Source organism: Delphinapterus leucas, chromosome 9 (assembly GCF_059928025.1).
Source record: "Delphinapterus leucas isolate spDelLeu-1000000601 "Yukka" chromosome 9, BTC_Dleu_Yukka2, whole genome shotgun sequence".
Taxonomy (NCBI): domain Eukaryota; kingdom Metazoa; phylum Chordata; class Mammalia; order Artiodactyla; family Monodontidae; genus Delphinapterus; species Delphinapterus leucas.
The window spans coordinates 58,347,133-58,365,064 of NC_143137.1; the positions used below are offsets into that span (position 1 = coordinate 58,347,133).

General features: G+C 37.8%; 1 protein-coding gene across 1 annotated transcript in view; it reads left to right on the top strand.

Annotated features, from left to right (window-relative positions):
• The window catches only part of PPP1R9A (protein phosphatase 1 regulatory subunit 9A), a 313,863-nt gene that overhangs the window by 273,208 nt on the left and 22,723 nt on the right, over positions 1 to 17,932 (top strand). The window contains exons 11-14 of the mRNA XM_089917647.1: positions 5,394 to 5,551; positions 6,063 to 6,360; positions 16,045 to 16,132; positions 16,232 to 16,315. Coding sequence (XP_089773773.1) covers positions 5,394 to 5,551; positions 6,063 to 6,360; positions 16,045 to 16,132; positions 16,232 to 16,315 — 628 coding nt within the window. The remainder of the gene's footprint in view (positions 1 to 5,393; positions 5,552 to 6,062; positions 6,361 to 16,044; positions 16,133 to 16,231; positions 16,316 to 17,932) is intronic.

Genomic DNA, 17,932 nt, shown 5'->3' on the forward strand with positions numbered 1-17,932 from the left:
GTCAAAAATAACGTCAATCTAGTGAAAAAACTGAATGACTCAGAGCATTACTGTAGAGAACTGGTCTCTGTGTGATATGATCTATAACATCCTAATTTCACAGAACATTTTTCATAACAGCTGCTAAAATTGTGATCGAATCCATTAACTTCTTTTAAAGGATCCAATGTGAAGCAATATTGAAGCTAGACTTAAAATGCAGGTGTACTGAGGTGGAGTCCCACCCACTCAAACCTGCATTATCATTAGTTACTTCATACCTTTTCTGCATTTGTCTGTCTGTATTTATTGATCCACTTGTATCTGCTCTTCTTTTGTATTTCTAGCTGCATTTGGGTCAGAGATAGGCTATTTCAGAGTCTAGAGGGTCTGAAAGAAAGAACAGAGAAGAAAGGAGAGAGGAAAAGGAAGTTTTCCTCTAATTCTAATGGACAGCAGAACAAGATACACTGGAGACAAGGGGTAGAGGAAGAACCCAGGGTCTTGCGTTTATGAAAGTAGTGTTATGCTATGCTGTCGATTAAGATCTCTGTAGAGGATGAATGACAGTGAGAGAACATGGCCACCGAAGCCCTTACATTGAGCAGCTCATAACTTAGAAATGTTGACCCAGTTGGATTTCTCCTGCCACATCATCATCCACAAAAGTGACAGCTAATTTTTCTATGTCAGAATTTTATTCCTTGGATAAATACAAAGTCAAATAAAATCCCTCCATTTTATTTTTTCTACCGATGCTATATCCTTCTGGGAATGTGCAAAGTTACCCCTTGACATGTATTTTTGTTTGGAACGTAGAGTAAGACTAAAAAGAAGTTTCGAAGAAGGTGGAAGGTGACTTGTGAAATTTACTTTCAGACTTGAGAGTGTCCTTCTAGAAAGAGGATAGGCTTCTGAGGACTGAGCTCTATCCAGTCTTCCACAGATTAACTGTGATAAAGTCAGTACACAAGTTAGTGACCTGGGAGCCTTGATTTGCCTACCTGAGAAAAAAGGCTGGGCCAGAATCCCTAAGGTTCGTTTGAATTATAGTATTCTGATTCTTATATGACATGATAGAAAAATATAGCTTCTAGTGGTCATTAGATCACCCTTCTAGTTACCCAGCAGCATAATCCTGTACACATTTTCCTCCTCTCTCACACTAATACTCCTGAGGGGGTTGTTACTTGCAGTGTCTTTAGTAGTTGCTTCCTCTGGACAGCCATTTCTTCCAACTTCCTTCCGGTATAAGAGTTGTTGAAGTGAAAGTCCTTAGCTCCATTCCAGTTTTATAAATCTTAAAAAAATGCTTTTCCTCAGGATGGGAATACAGATTACTGATTTATAACCCATTAATCACTGCTATAAAGAGGCCTGAGATCTTTGTTTTCAGGCCCTCAAAAATTGTTAATTGGATGCGATGAGTTGTTGGCCACTTGGATAATGGATTTAAACCACTGCTTCTCAGACTCCAGCTAACTTCATGTTTAATAGGTATCATTACATGTGTGCGCTCCAGCGGTGGGCACCCAGTCAGTGCTAGCTGATGATAAAGCAAACATACAAGATTGCCATCTGGGGGTTGTCCAACACCAGGACCAGGCAAATTACTGAACAGTAATGGGGCAGAAGCCCCAGAATAATTCTCTCTGCTCTCAACCCTGCTGATAAGCAGTTCTCACGTTCCCTCACTTTACTTGTTCAGCACCTAGTGATGAGGTAGCTACTGCAATCCTGGATGTTATATACTATGCTAGGTCCTCCAGGGTTAGGTCTCTATTGCAAAAGGAACCATGTTTACAAAAGTAGAATGAGCTTCCTACTTGGTTCTTTTTGTCACCAGGTAACCAAAGTTGTTACTAAACCAAAGAAGAAATCATCCGAGAAATAGTTTTTCTATAGTTTTCAACGTCTTCCTTTTTTATGCTCTTCCACGAATGTGGAAGATTAATAACATTTCATAGTAACATGTTGGAGAAGTGAATTTTCTAGATTAGTCACATCATTTGTGAATTGACAGCTGAACACACTGAACTCTAATTGCATTAAAATCTTATTCTAATAATTTGTTGAACACTAGCTAAATTGGTGTGTACAGACTAGTGGCCTAGGAGTCAGAAAACTAGAATACGTAGTCACGGCAGCTCATAAACTAGATATGTGGATGAGGACAAGACAGTCAAGTTCTCTGAGCTTCAGGAGAGGAAAAAATATACTTGGCTGCTCTGTCTCTTGGGGCTGTTGTGAGGAACAAATGAGATGATGTATGTGACAGTGCTTGGTGTTATAAAATGTACAGTCTAAATATTAGATAGATAAGTTGTAAGATGTGTGTATATGGCAGTATATCTAATTATATTATTGCATTCCTCCATGTGGTATTTCCACTTTTTATATGTAAACAAGAGCTGGTGAAGTTGATTCTCTCCCAATTATCACAACTCCTAATGGGCAGCTACAAGTTCAGATTTTATTGAAAAGAGGAAATTAAAGTGATCAAGGAGATTATTTTTTCTTCACTGACATGTAAAAAATAAAGGGACTACTGATAGAAAATATTTAGCTGTCTTTAAATATACTTGAATGGTCTGACTTTTCTGAATATCCACTTTTCTTTCAAGAAAGGAAAGGCAAATGAAATGAAAAGGCAAGCCTGTACATATTTTTATTCAGTGGATGTATCTCTCAGGGAAAAATATATTTAATTTTATTTGTTAGAACCATACGCCAAGTGCTAAGTTCCATAGATAAGAAAGGTACAACCTGAGGTGCTTCCTTGTTTTGCTTTTATAATATAATATATTTAGAACATAATACTTCATAATATTTAATACTGTGAAAAGAATTTCCTGGGGGTAATGCTACTGTGAGAAATTGTTTTACTCTATTAATATCAGTACATATTAATATTTTCTACAGCTCAGTTATTTGCTTTATTCTTAATAATTTAAATCCAAGAAGCACTTGATCATTAATTTCTTGAACATTATGACTTCATTTAATGACTGCCGCTCTGAAAAGGTAAAATAGGGTTAATGACCAAACTTCATTTTATTTCTAAGGAGTGGCTACATATGCAAATGTAAGGAGCAGTAGCATTCCAAATAAATTCAACTAGGGGAACACTTTTCCTCAGCCAGTGCCTATTCAGCCAGTGTTCTTGGGTAACCTACCCTCTTCCCTTTCAGAATTGCAACTTTTGAGTCCTGACTTCGACTCTGGGCAGCAACATTAAGGGTGGGGAGAGGCAGACTAAAGAGAACTACAGTGGTTTCTCCCTCTAGCCTTTACCAGGTCATTTTGTGCGTGTTCCACTTCACTCTTTTTTTCTTTGAGTCTTTTTATTTAAAGACTTAAACACTTCCCTTTGAAAAATCAGTGTAGTTTCTGGTGGGGAGAGAAGATATCCAAGAAAAACAAAATGAGACAAAGACGCATACACATAACTTGGAATATAAACTTAAAAGTTAATAAAAGGAAATTGGGGGACGGTATTTCTTTTAACTTTTCAGCTCTTTTACTTTATCTTACAGGTTTATTGAGATATAATTGACACAGCACTGTATACGTTTAAGGCATACAACATAATAATTTTTTTTTTTTTTTTGCGGTACGCGGGCCTCTCACTGTTATGGCCTCTCTCGCTGCGGAGCACAGGCTCCGGACGCGCAGGCTCAGTGGCCATGGCTCACGGGCCCCGCCGCTCCGCGGCATGTGGGATCTTCCCGGACCGGGGCACGAACCCGTGTCCCCTGCATCGGCAGGCGGACTCTCAACCACTGCGCCACCAGGGAAGCCCCAGTATAATAATTTGACTTACATAAATCATGAAATGATTATCACAATAAGTTTAGTCAATGTCCATCATCTCACATAGATACAAAGTAAAAGAAAAAGAGAAAAAAATATTTTTTCCTTGTGATGAGAACTCTTAGGATTTACTGTCTTAACTGTCATATATAACATACAGCAGTGTTAATTATATCTATCATGTTGTACATTACATCCCTAGTACTTATTTATCTTATAGCTGAAGTTTGTACCTTTAACTACCTTCATCTAAGTCCCCCTTCTCCCACCCCCACCTCTGGTAACCACAAATCTGATCTCTTTTTTCTGTGAGTTTGTTTGGTTGGTTGGTTGGGGGGTTTTTTTGAAGTATAATTGACTTACAACACTATGTTAGTTCCTGTTGCACAACATAGCAATTCGATATTTTTATACATTACAAAGTGATCACCACAGTAAGTCTGTTTACCATCTGTTACTATACAAAGATATTATGCTATTGTTGACTATATTCCCCACTCTATTTTATGCCCATGATTCATTTATTTTGTAACTGGAAGCTTGTACTGCTTAATCTCCCTCACCTATTTCACTCATTTCCATATCCCTTCCTTTCTGGCCACCACCTGTTTGTTCTCTGTATCTAAGACTCTGTTTCTGTTTTGTTATGTTTGTTCATTTGTTTTCTTTTTTAGATTCCACACATAAGTGAAATCATACAGTATTTGTGTTTCTCTGTCTGACTTACTTCACTTGGCATAATACCCTCTAGGTCCATCCATGTTGTTACAAATGGCAAGATTTCATTCTTTTTTTATGGCTGAGTAATAGTCTGTTGTGTACACACACACACACACGCACACACCACATCTTCTTTATCCATCCATCCATCAATGGTCAGTTTATTATACTTCATCCATAATACTAGTAAATTAAGTACTTGTGGTGGTTTACCTGTTTTTTGTTTTTGTTTTGCTTGGATAGCCCGACCTTGTTTTATTTCCCCAGCTATCTTAAATTTGCTGTTGAGGTAAGTTCTTTGCTGGTCTTTCTAGAGAGTTCAAAGAAGCACAAGCTAAATTTTCAGAAACTCTGTTTTGGGTGGAAAAAAACATATTAAGACCAAAATGGTACAGTCCTTACAGTTACAGTCTTGGTAACTTTTGCTGTAGAAAATTTATGCCGATGGTCACCTTTTGTTATCTGCTCTTGACCTGGCACCTGAATTTTTTAGTTTTTTTTCTTGATTTCTAAGATCTCCCAACTTTGATACACCTTCTTGTATATTTGTTCAACACTCCAGCATGCATTCTTGTAAATAAATAAATACAAGTGTGTGCTTTTAATAGTTATGTTGTAGAAAGGTTTTAATAGTCTTTGGATGTTAGATTTGTGTTGACGACTTGGTCATCTTTAGTGTTCGTTTCTTCCCTTAGGCTTTGTACATTTCTCCTAAATCTCACTGATTTCTTTGTTACCTGTTACCAGACAGGCCGCCATGGTTGTCACCTGTTTCCTGCCTGGTATTACTGATAACCTTGAGATTTTGTTATCAGTGCCTGTGGTCTCTGTCAGTCCTCTCCACAGTTTTCACAGATTATTTTGCAATATTCTTTTCTTAGACTTTAATGAAGCAGTCCCAGAGACAGAACGCCTGGATTCAAAAGCACTGAAAACCCGGGCCCAGCTTTCCGTGAAGAACAGACGCCAGAGGCCCTCTAGGACAAGACTCTATGATAGTGTCAGTTCAACAGATGGCGAGGACAGTCTGGAGCGAAAGGTGAGTGCCCCTGACCGCTTTCTGACTTGTGAGTTTGGACTGTATCCTTGTTCCTACAGCTTATTGAAGATAATGATTTTCCTGCAGCCATATTCTGTATTCTAGTTGGAAACAGCTGGAATAGTTCACTTCTTTGTCTCCTAAATTCTTATTCACCTCGATATATCGTTGTAATTCAAATTCTTTCTGTACTCATTTGATGAACTAATAACCAAGAGCATTGTCCATATTGTCATATTTCATGATGGTGCTTTTGATATTCAGCTGTTGGTTTTATCTGATGGTAAATAATGAGTGTACAAGTCATTGTTTCTATATGTCTTAGGTATCTGTGGTAGCTACAAAGGTAATATGGTGAATTGTTGTGAACTATGTAGCCTTATCTGTAAACCAACAAAAATGGGTTTTCATAGGGATTTACTAAAAAAAGGTCCATCTGATTTCAAAGTAAGTATCACATGGGACTGATGCTCAGTGGCATAACCTCCTTTATAATCTCTTATACCAACAGCCTTCAAACAGTTTCTATAACCACATGCACATTACCAAATCACTTCTGCCCAAGGGTTTGAGAACTTCTCCAGAATCAGATTCTGGTGCTTCATCCCTCACTCCAGTGGCTGGCAGTGTGCCCTTCTCGTCTGACCACATAGCTGAATTTCAAGAGGGACCCCTGCACCCAGAAACGGAGCCTTCCTCCTCTACGGGGGGAGACACGTCATTCTCCTCTCCTTCAAAATCTGATCATGATATGGAAGAATCTCCTTGCCACCATCAAGCCACCACCAAGAAAATACTACAAGAAAAAGGTACCGTTAATTTTGTTGTTGTTTAGCTTCTGTTTTGTCTGACTTCACTAACACCTCAATTTGTGCCATGTAAAAATGGCTCTTTTCAAAAAAAAGAAAGCAACAAAAACAAAGGCCTGTGTCTTTTCATAACTAATAATTAATACTGCATTCCTTTTATATTATGGGACAAGAGAACACCCTTCTCTCTTTATTTTACTTTTTTTAAATCCTTTCCTACCTGATTAGTATTTCACTTCTTCAGCTTTCTTCAAGTTTACTATTGAAGGAAATTCTTCAGGAGGCCTTCGAGAGATTTTGTGTAATAGTAGCCCATAGTTTCAATAACTACTAACATAATCATTTAGAAAAAAATATGTATATATGAAAGTGAAAACAATATAGGTCTTAACCCATTAATTGGTTTTTATTTAGAAGAAATTTTCACAGTAATTTATATTGCAAAGAATGTGATAGAAAAGCTATGATAAAGATAATGCAGGGAGATTAGTCAATAAATTTGAAAATATGCTCCTAGAATTAGCATCAGAATTTCATAGCAGTGTCAACAGATTGTTGTCCTTTTAATTGTGTGCTTTAATTTATAGAAGTAATAAATTCCTGTTTAAACAAGTGAAATGATGCAGAGATATATAAAGAATAGGTTCATTCTCTTCCTACCACATCTGATGTGTTCCTTTAAAGTAACCAAGAAGATTTGGTTATATTATTTTCACATCTGAAATGCACATAGATATATATAGTGTGTATGTGTGTCCGTATGTATATATATACACATATATTTTAAACAAATGTGTATATATATATATATATATAAACAAAAATAATTTGTGGTGTGTGTTTTGTTTTATATACTTTTTTTTATAAAAGTGAATTCTACAAATGACATTCTGCAGTTTTGTTATACACATGATAATATTTTATGGACATCCCTCTGGGGCAATATACACAAATTTAAATGACAAGATAATCTTCTATAGTGAGCCGATAATATAACTGAGGCAACCCTTGTAGTATTGATGGACATTTAAGTTGTATCCCAGGTGGGGGTAGGTTGTTGTTGTTTATTTGCTTGTTTGCTTACCACTGTGAAAAAGATATAAGCATTCTGAAGCTTTACATTCTTGTATGCTGATGCTTTCATTTCTGTAGAATAAATTTCCAAAAGTTGAATCGGTAGTCAGAGTATATTGTACTCAGAGGAGAATGTATGGCTTTAAATGCTTTTATTGTAAAAAATAAATACTGAAAATAAATAAAATAAATATTCAAAATAAAGGGAAAGAACAACCAAAAAACAGAAAATAAAAAGGAGGGGATAATGAAGAGAAAAGCTGAGTTTAATGAATTTTTATTAACATGCAAAGCCTACTCTTAACACCTCCACAAAATAAACGCAGCAAAGCTATGTAAAAGTGAATAGCCCCCTGGAAGGACAGGTTAAGAAAAAAAATAGAGAAACCAAAAACACCCACAGCGTTTGAAATGAGAAAGGAGATACAGAGGTTAAAAAAAATTTTAAGATAGCACGCCAACTCTATGGCAGATTTGAAAATCTAGAGGAAATAGAGGATTTCCTACCAAAATATAAAGTACTCAAAATGGTCTAAGAAAAAGAAAACCTGAATAAGCCAATAAGTACAGAAATATAAAATATATTTTTATAGCTTCCATTTAGAAAGGTACCGGGCCCAGGTGGTTTTATAACTGAATTCTGACTCACCTATAAAAAAAATAGATAGGAAAAGATAAAATAGAGCATCTATTTTATGTTAATTATTCCAGGAGATGTTTTTCATTTATTTTATGTAGCTAGAGTCTTAAAAGCTAGTAAAGATCATGTGGAAGAAGAAAATCTTATACCTTAAGAAATATATCTCATTTCTTATTATATAAGAAAATCTTATATAAAATCTAAATGTAGATTCATTTTAAATATGATGCTCGTAAATTAAATCCAGGAGTGAAAATTACTTATATTCCATAATCATGTAGGGTTGATTATGGAAATGTAAGGATGGTTTAACATTAGAAAATCTAACTGTATGAATCATCATATCAACAAAGGAAAAGTGAAGTGTTATAATATTAATAGACATTGAAAGGAATTTGATATAATTTTTCAGACATTTCCTATAAAAACTTGTTAAGTAAAGAAGGTATTAGGAAAAAATCGTCTAAATAAGATTAGTTATTCACCAGAGAGCAATGACAAAACATCAGACTGAATAGTGAATCTTAAGCCACACAAAACTAGCAGATTATTTAGAGACACAAACAAAATGTTGAGGTTACAAATGGAATGACAAAGTTAATTACTTGGGAGGAGTGTCAGGGAACGAAAATGGAAGAGAATATACTGGGGACTTCCTAGGTATAAACTTCATGGGAGTGGGGTGAGAAGTGAAATGGGTGTTTATTTTATTGTTTTTCCTTTAAACTCTAAAATTATTTTATAAAATACTCTTGATTTCAGTAGACAATAATATATATACAAAGTTAACTGATAGACTCTATATGTCTAACATACAAGTAGCTTCGAAGAATTTTTTAAGTCAAGCATAGGCTAAGGTAATAAATCGTCAGTTTATTGAAGAGAAAATTCATGTTACTTATAAAATATGAAAAGGTGATCAACCTCATTAATGACCAGAGAAATAGTCATTTGAGTTAGATACCCATCAGATTACTTCCACCAACCAGTGCTAGCAAAGATGTGGGACACACTCATTCATTACAGATATGATTGTGCATCACTGCACTGAAAAGTCCATGCGCACTTATCTCTACCAGAGCAAAAGTTGTAGTCTTTCTACAAATACATCCTGAACATAGAAATACAGTTGATGGTGGAGGCTCACCTTGTTTTGTAACTCTTAGTGTCATAGCTTTATCCCTGATATTTTCCCTGGTTTCCTTCCCTGAGCCTGTTGATTTGCTGGAATTATCTTCCACAGACTGGTCCTAAGCACAAGTCTTCCAGAAGACGTTTTAAGGTAAAAAATAAGTACTTAGGGAGTACAAGATACTAGCGGAGGCAAGAGAAAATATGCCAAGACTGCTAATTCATCAAAAGCAGTTGTAAAGTTGGTGAAGGACTTACACTGTGATTTTGACCTACTTTCAAAAGAATGAAGGCTTCAGAAACTCTCATTAACTAACCTAAATTGTGGATTGTAATGGCACTTTTATAGAAATATACTTGTGTGAAAAGCCCTCTGTCATCTCCTCAAGAAAAAAAAAAAAATGTGTATAGACCTTACTTGGTTCATAAGAAGGCAAAAGAGCAGGAGCATATATTTTGGAAATATAGGTTAATACTTTGTAGTCCACTGTTAGAGTTTATAAGGCATAACTTAGCTGTCTGAAAGAAAGTGCTTTATAGTCAGAGAGTGGATCCCTCACACATGAAATCTGACTAAAATTTTTTTAAAGTGGCTACATCTTGTCTAGATTATTTCTCTTTTCCTTTTCCTTCTAAAAGCAAATGTTTCATCTCAAATTGGAGAAGTATTACGTGGATGTGAGTTGTGCTTCACAGTCCATTAGCAGTAATATAGAGCAAAATGTGGTTAGCAGTGATTAGCATTAAAATGTGAGAATTCCATCTTTTCTCCAATACCTCCTTTGCTTGCTACTGCGTCTTCTTTGGGATTAAGCTTCCAGCTGTAGTAAGCAGGACCAAGAAATAGGGGGTGGGTAGTTTCTTCTCCAGAGACAAACTCTTAAGTTTTTTTTTTTTAATTTTTTAATTTTCCTGGATTGATCATGCTTCTGGGTAACTAGAAAGGAGCAATTAATTGAGCTTTTATAAAGTATTAACTTTATAAATAGTTACTAGTATGATAACCATTATTAGACATTAACTATGACCAGATGAAAGCAGTGCCTCACATTCTTTCCTTCCCTTGATAAAAGTTTCCAGCCTTGAAGAGCTTCCTGTGCCTTCCATGTTCACTAGTATTAATCCATTCATTCATGTATTTATTCAACAAATAGTTATTGTGCACCTGCTCTGCGTCCGGCATTGTGCTAAAGGCTGAATATACAATGATAATATTCCATCCTTTCCTGCAGGGAGTTTGCAGACTAGAGTCTGTTTGTCTGTCTCTCTGTCTCTGTTTCTCTCTCTCTCTTTGATTTATTGCTTGCTTGTTTGTTTGGTGACAGACCCTGTCTCTCTGACACCACACAACCACCACCATCAATAACCAGGAAGCCCCTGTACTTTCTGCCTTCCACTCTCAGGCTCTGTTGCACCTTGAAAGATAGCAAAGAAACCTATCAGTCAAGACTCTTTACATTCTGTGAAATCCTTGAGTTCTTTGCCATGTGAGACGAATCGACTATTCAGAGCAGGACTCAACAGAGGTTAAGTGTGGTTAGCCTGATTTACCTGTGTGTATGTGTTTATATGTGTGTGGTTCTTACAATTCACTGGCTCCTTAATAAAGGAACTAGAATGGGATTTGTACTCACAAGTACAAACTTCATACGTAACATGCCACTCCAGGAAATTCTGGTCCTTCTTCAAAGCTCAGCTTAAATCTCACCTCCTTTAGTGGACCCTTTGCACACCCTCCCCATTCCCGGGCAAAGTGAATTATTCTCTCTGATCCCACAGAAATTTTCACAGTTACTTCTGCTTCTGTCACTTTGTGTGTGATAATTGATCAGGTTGTCAAGTGTGAGCCAGAGTTTTCTCACTTGTCTGATTCATCTTTGTATTCATGGCCCCTAGTAAAGTATATGCATATAATTGATATTAATAAGGTTCTTGGACAAATTAATAAGTTATGTCTCTCTAGATAATCAGTACAAGTCTTCTAGAACTGAGGTCGTCAAACCAAATTTGGCCCCCACCCGTTTTTTTTTTAAGGTTTATTTATTTATTTATTTATTTTATTTAGTTTTTGGCTGCATCAGGTCTTAGTTGCAGCACACGGGATCTTCATTGAGGCATGTGGGATTTTTTGTTGCGGTGTGCGGGCTCTTCGTTGTGGTGCATGGGCTTCTCTCTAGTTGTGGCGTGTGGGTTTTCTCTTCTCTAGTTGTGGTGCGCAGGCTCCAAGGCGTCTGGGCTGTGTAGTTTGCAGCACGCGGGCTCTAGTTGAGGCGCGTGAGCTCAGTAGTTGTGGTACATGGGCTTAGTTGCCCCGCAGCATGTGGGGTCTTAGTTCCCTGACCAGGAATCGAACCCACGTCCCCTGCATTGTAAGGATTGTAAGGTGGATTCTTTACCACTGGACCACCAGAGAAGTCCCGCCACCCCCCTTTTTTTTTCCGATGAGATAAATGCTTTTATTTATTTTATTTATTTATTTATTTATTTATTTTTGACTGCACTGGGTCTTCGTTGCTTCACGTGGGCTTTCTCTAGTTGTGGCGAGTGGGGGCTACTCTTCGTTGCGGTGCGCAGGCTTCTCATTGTGGTGGCTTCTCTTGTTGCAGAGCACGGACTCTAGGCACGTGGGCTTCAGTAGTTGTGGCACGTGGGATCAATAGTTATGGAGCACGGGTTTAGTTGCTCTGCAGCATCTTCCTGGACCAGGGCTTGAACCTGTGTTCCCTGCATTGGCAGGCAGATTCTTATCCACTGTGCCACCAGGGAAGCCCCTGCCAGCCGTTTTTATAAGTAAAGTTTTATTGGAGCACAGCCACACTCAAACAGTTACATACTGTTTTCATACTACAGTAGCAGAGTTGAGTAGCTGTGGCAGAGTCAGTAGCCCACAACCTAAAATGTTTACTCTCTGGCCTTTTACAGAAAGTTTGCTGACTCCTGGTTTAGACATACATTTTCTTCCACTCAACATTGCTGGATAAACTCTGAAAATGTCTTAGTCATTGGTTGCTGTTTATCAAGATTTTTTAAAGTGATATACCATTACTTTTGATCTAACAAGGTACCACAAAGGTAATAATTAAGTTACAGCTGTAGTTGATTACATTCCTGGGGCAAATTCTCCGTTCTTCAGTTGAACGCCTAACTGAAGTTGGGTGTTTTCTAAATTGCACCAGTACCACATTCACAAGTCATAATTCTGTTGTCATATTTGTGGGACCTCAGTGGAAACTAGGATAGAAAGAATCCCATTACAACTGGCTAAATGATAAACATCTAACCCCATTTCAGTTAAAATTAGAGAAAGTAAAAGATTATTCCTAGAGGTTTGTTAAGCAAGTTATATAGCAATAAAGGGCATGAAAATATTTTCCCCGTCTGTTCTTTGAGTAGCCTAATACTAAAGTTTTAGTCTCTGGACTTACATAGCAGTGGGCCTTTGTTCAGACAAGGTTGAGTAAATGAAGTACTATCAGTTTTCTATTTGTGATTTGTTCATTATTCTAAGTGTATATGTGGCTGTTAGCACATTGCCTAACACAGAACATGTCTTCAGAAATATTTGTTGAATTAATGTCCTTGCAAGTAGAAATCTTTACAGGATTCACTTATTATTATGTTGCATTAGGCCTTTATACATATAGAAATAGTAAATTTTATCATTGCTCGGAGGACGGCGAGGTTAACCCTAGCTGAGATTGGTAAGCGAGACATGACAAAGAAAATACAATTAGAGTAACTACTGAAGGACTGAAAAAACAGAAAAGATAGGTAAGGAAGGCATATAAGGCAGGGAGATGGCATTGATAGAGACAGGCACACGTAAGATGAAATGACAGGAGTGGGGCTGTCCCAGCCTGCTGGAAGCAGTCTGTTTATTCAGGTTAGAGTGATTGCTCGTAAAATTGAACAGGTAGGTTAGGTCTATAGCTCTAGAATTTAAATACCTTAGATACCTTATCATATTACTAGAAAACCACAAGATGCTTGAGCAGAGGAATAAAAAGGAAAAGACACTAGGTATGAGGAAGATGAGTTAAGAGACCCTGAAAGGTGGAGGAGCAATAGACAATGACAGGGAAGAATGATATGAGAACTGTTGAAATGTATGTAACTTGACGAGATCAGGGGGAAGAGAGTGAGGAGGTCAAAACTGATCACAGGGTTTCTAGCCTCAGAAAACACGGTCTTGTCATTGATAGAAAGTAGGAAATCAGAAGCATTATGAGGAAAAGGTGATTAACTCATTTTTAGTAGAGGAGGTCTTGAGCTCGAGAGAGAAGCCAGGGGCTTCCCTGGTGGCGCAGTGGTTGAGAGTCTGCCTGCCGATGCAGGGGACACGAGTTCGTGCCCCAGTCCGGGAGGATCCCACATGCCGCGGAGTGGCTGGGCCCGTGAGCCATGGCTGCTGAGCCTGTGCTCCACAACGGGAGAGGCCACAACAGTGAGAGGCCCGCGTACCGCAAAAAAAAAAAAAAAAAAAAGAGAGAAGCCAGGGCTGGGAGGTAGATTTCATTTCAGAGTCCCCAGAATAAAAGAAGAGGTAGTCAAGGGTCTTGTTGCAGTGAGACTAAGAAGAATGCAGTCCCAGAAAAGGCCTTAGTATTTAGCTCAGGAGATCAATCATTACCTTTGAAAATGAAGACCAGGTTGCCAAAGATTAAAGCTGGGTCACCCAACGTGAGGACTTGGACTTCTAATTGCTCGTCAAGGTAGTATTGGAGAGATTTCAAAAAGCCTAATGGAAATTCCACATACAGCTAAATAACAAACAAAAATGTCACAATTCTTTTTCTTTTCCTGAAATCATACCAATCCAATGTTGGTTTTTATGCGGACTAGAAGTTCTGAGGTACATTAACGATGGATTTGATTGATTTAAAGTGGGAAAGTGTATTATTACTTAATCTTGCCTCTTCGGCCTTTTGAAAGAATTCATTGAAGTGTTCCTTGGAACACACTTTGGCAAATGTGTGAGATAATGATGTGAGGTTGCCTAGCAGCAGGGTCTCTGATGGGCAGAATCAGGCTTTTAGTCCCAAGATGTCCACATAACTGCCACACTAATAGGTTACAGAGGGTTGCCACGTACATTGCTTCATCTGGTCTTAGCACCACTCGTTAAAATATCTCCCAGCCACCTTTATTTCCGAAATTAATAAGGCAGTCTCCTTTTAACTTTGCACATTCCTAGCTGTTGAGAGTTGCTCTAGAATTTATTTGGAAGAATCTGGTACTTTCTTTCCTTCAGCTTCTGTTAAGAAAATTGAAATCCTGCTTTTTTTTTTTTAATGTCCATTAGGAAAATCACCTTAGAATGAGTTTGTGCCATGTGTGTATATTTTTTTATGTGCCTGTGTCACATCTGTGGCTATTTAATTCAGTTACCCAAAGAGTAATGATGCAAAGAGCCATAATAAATATTTGAGGTTAGAAGTGGATTTTGACATGGACATATTTCTTACTCTTCTATTTGATTATGTACATTTCAAGGAATTGATTATTATAATCTGTGTATCATTAACTAAAACTATGAAAAGCTCTTTGCTAAAAATCCTTAGAGTATTTTTCAACATCCTGTGCTTCTTCAGAGCTTCGAAAATAGACTCCTAAATGAGAACTGTGTGCACATCATGGCTTGTAAGTTATGTGTGTTTAGAAGTTTCTCCTGAACTAGACAAAAAGCATAAGCAAAATTAACTGCAAGGTTAATTGAAAACTCTCTTAGGAGAACTACACTCCATGCCAGAAGGTTGCTGGATTTTCTTCTTAATTTTAAGAAGAGAAAGACATCAACAGACAATTGGGAAAGAGCAGTTTCATACACAGATATGCATCAAAGACACCCCTTGTTAATGATCTCAGATGACTGGATATGCTGAAATATAATGCCAAACAGCATTCTTTGCTAAATAGCTCCAAGTAGACCCTTAGGAGTTTCTACCTTGTCCAAGGTAGAGTAAGTGCCACCAGTGGAATCTAGTTCCTACAACTGACATTGAATTCCATTGGCAAAGCGTCTCCTCTGATTGGTTTTTGGCATCATTTCAAGGGTCCCCATCCCCCAGCAGCTGCTGTGCTTTAGAGTGCCAGCGTAACTCGGAGAGAGGCAGAGATCATTCAGCTGCAAGCACTGGGGAGGTTTTGGCGTCTTCCACATCATGGGAAGCCAGCCAAGTTGTGCTTAAAGCCAACTTCTAAAAAAAGACCTTTCAAAAATATAAATGTTTTATAGCTGAGCTCCTGCTTGAGAAGTCTCCCCCATGTTCTGTCTCCTCTATCCCAAGACTGGCCACAAGCCATTAGCAAGGGGCAGATGAGAAGGGAAAGCTTTGACTCTCACTTTCTCCCGAATCTCCCAGACTCTCAGGGATGACGTTCTTTATTGGACTTGGGACATATGGGGGAAGTGAGCTGGGGTCCTGTCAGAAGGTGCTAAAACCCAAAGGCAAGAAAGGCATGGAGGACAGAGCCCAGACATTTGAAGCAAAGAGTTGGAGCCAGAGAAGGAACAGAAGGAAAGTCATTTGGTCCCTGCTTTGAATGTAAAGAATGACTTGATAGTGTTTATTCTTGCTTATTTTTTTTCATTCCAGTTTATTTGAAGCTAAAATTCTTTGTGATAAGTATTGGGCTTCTGTCTAACAGGACCTCTCCTGGTTTGACTGAATGTTCCTCAACATAGCTATGTTTCCTGTATGTTAATAAAGGCATCCAGTATTTTCTTTTTACTGTTAGGAATTGATGCAAACCCCGTAGATTCAGAGACGCAATGACTTTTGACAGTAGCTTTTTAAAAATGATAATAATTGCTTTTTTCACATATGTGTATATCCTAGATGGTGCCAAAGGTCCCAGATCACTGAGGGCATCAAGTTTGTTGGTGGTGCGAGGAGGAAAAATTAAGCGGAAGTTTGTGGATCTGGGGTAAGCTCTTCATGAAGTTAAAAAGCAAGCCCTCTGTAAGAGAAGGATTAAAGGAGAAAATGTCAAATCCCCCTTTCTGACTGTGTGCTGTCATTATAGGGCGCCTTTGCGAAGGAATTCCAACAAGGGAAAGAAATGGAAAGAAAAAGAGAAAGAAGCCATTAGGTTTTCTCCAGGTAGCAGGTACGGGTGGGTGATTAAGAACAGATGTATCTCTGCATCTAAACTTTCTGGCCCCTTTCCATTGTTAACCGGAATTAGCGGTCGGTCGTTATCTCTGTGCTGAAGTGATACAGCTAGAGGTGAGATGAAAACAAATTGCAGTTGGTATTTGTCTTACTCCGATTGAAGCCTACACCTGGCCTCGGGTAGATCCATTGGCTTAGTTGCAGAATTATGGTCACATGAAGAGTTTTAATAAATGTTTATCTAAATACAGTATAAATGTATCTATGTGATGTGTCAGTTAGACATATTTCAGCTTTTTTGCCTGGCTACCCACAATTCTTGTGTCTTCTGGTTATAAGTCTGAAAGGGTAATTTTGCATTTAAGTATATTGTTGGCTTTCAAGACTGTTCTGTCCACATGTGGGTAAGAAAGACCAATGTCTTACCCACCAGTGTCTCACTGAACTCAGCTATTAAGTTGATTTTTGCTGGCGCCATCAACTATGCTTACTGTTCAATAGAGACTTTCCTATAGAGAAGTGAGCTTTGTATAGCACATTGTCAAGGTTTCCCAACTTTATGCTGAGATTACATAATTGTAAACTTAGGTTTATATAGGGAGACAGTAAAGCACAGAGCTCTCTCTGAAGTCCAACTGCCTGGGCTTGAATCAGCGCTCTCCCAGTTACCTTTAAAACCTTCGACAAGTTATTTAGCCTCTGTGCCTTTGTTTTCTCATATATGAAATGAGGATAATAAGAGTAGCTACCTATTAGTGTAAGGATTAAATGAGTTTTCATGTAAAGCATTTAAAATGGTACCTGGCACATAGGAGGCATTCAATAATAATAATAATGATAGCAATCTGCTATAATTCTTATTATTTGCAAGTTACAAAGAAGTTTTATATTTATCATTTCATTTGATCCTTACAATAAGATTGGGAGGGCAGATAATAATACCATACTTTATTGATGAAGAACTTCACCTTCATAGAATTTAATTGATTAGCCCATGATTATGCAACAAGCAATTAATGTCAGTTAGCTGGGGCTTGGCCTCCTGTCCAGATGTCTTTCCAACACTGCATGTCACCTCCTAGTTACTTAAGCATCTAATGATGTTTACATTTATTTATGAATTTTGGGAATCATCCCAATAGTATAGACTAAGGAAGAAACAGACAAAATGCTAAGAATAAAAGAATGTAAAATTATTTGGGGACCACCTATCCATTTTATAGGTTGTCCCCAGCTGTTTCCTTTTTTCTCTTTTCTGGCATACACCTTGGTGAGAAATTGTACCTTCTCCCTGGGATTACAGGAGAATGGGGGAGAGGGTGAGGGATGAGAAGAGAGAATTCCAAAATTAATTATTTTTGTTAGTCTGGGTTTCCTTTATGCTGTGCAGTGGAGAAAGGCAAGAAAGCTCTGTTTATATTAAGGACAGGAATCTCAGGAAAAATAAGGCCATAATGCAACTCAAGAGCACTTTTAACTTTGTGTGGTTTTAGAGTGAGAAATATAAAACAGTCTACTTTATGCCTTAGAATTAAGAATAGAAAACTATCAAATATGCTCAGGGGAAAAAACAACAACAGATAGTGAAACCGTTTAAGGGAGAGAGAGAGAT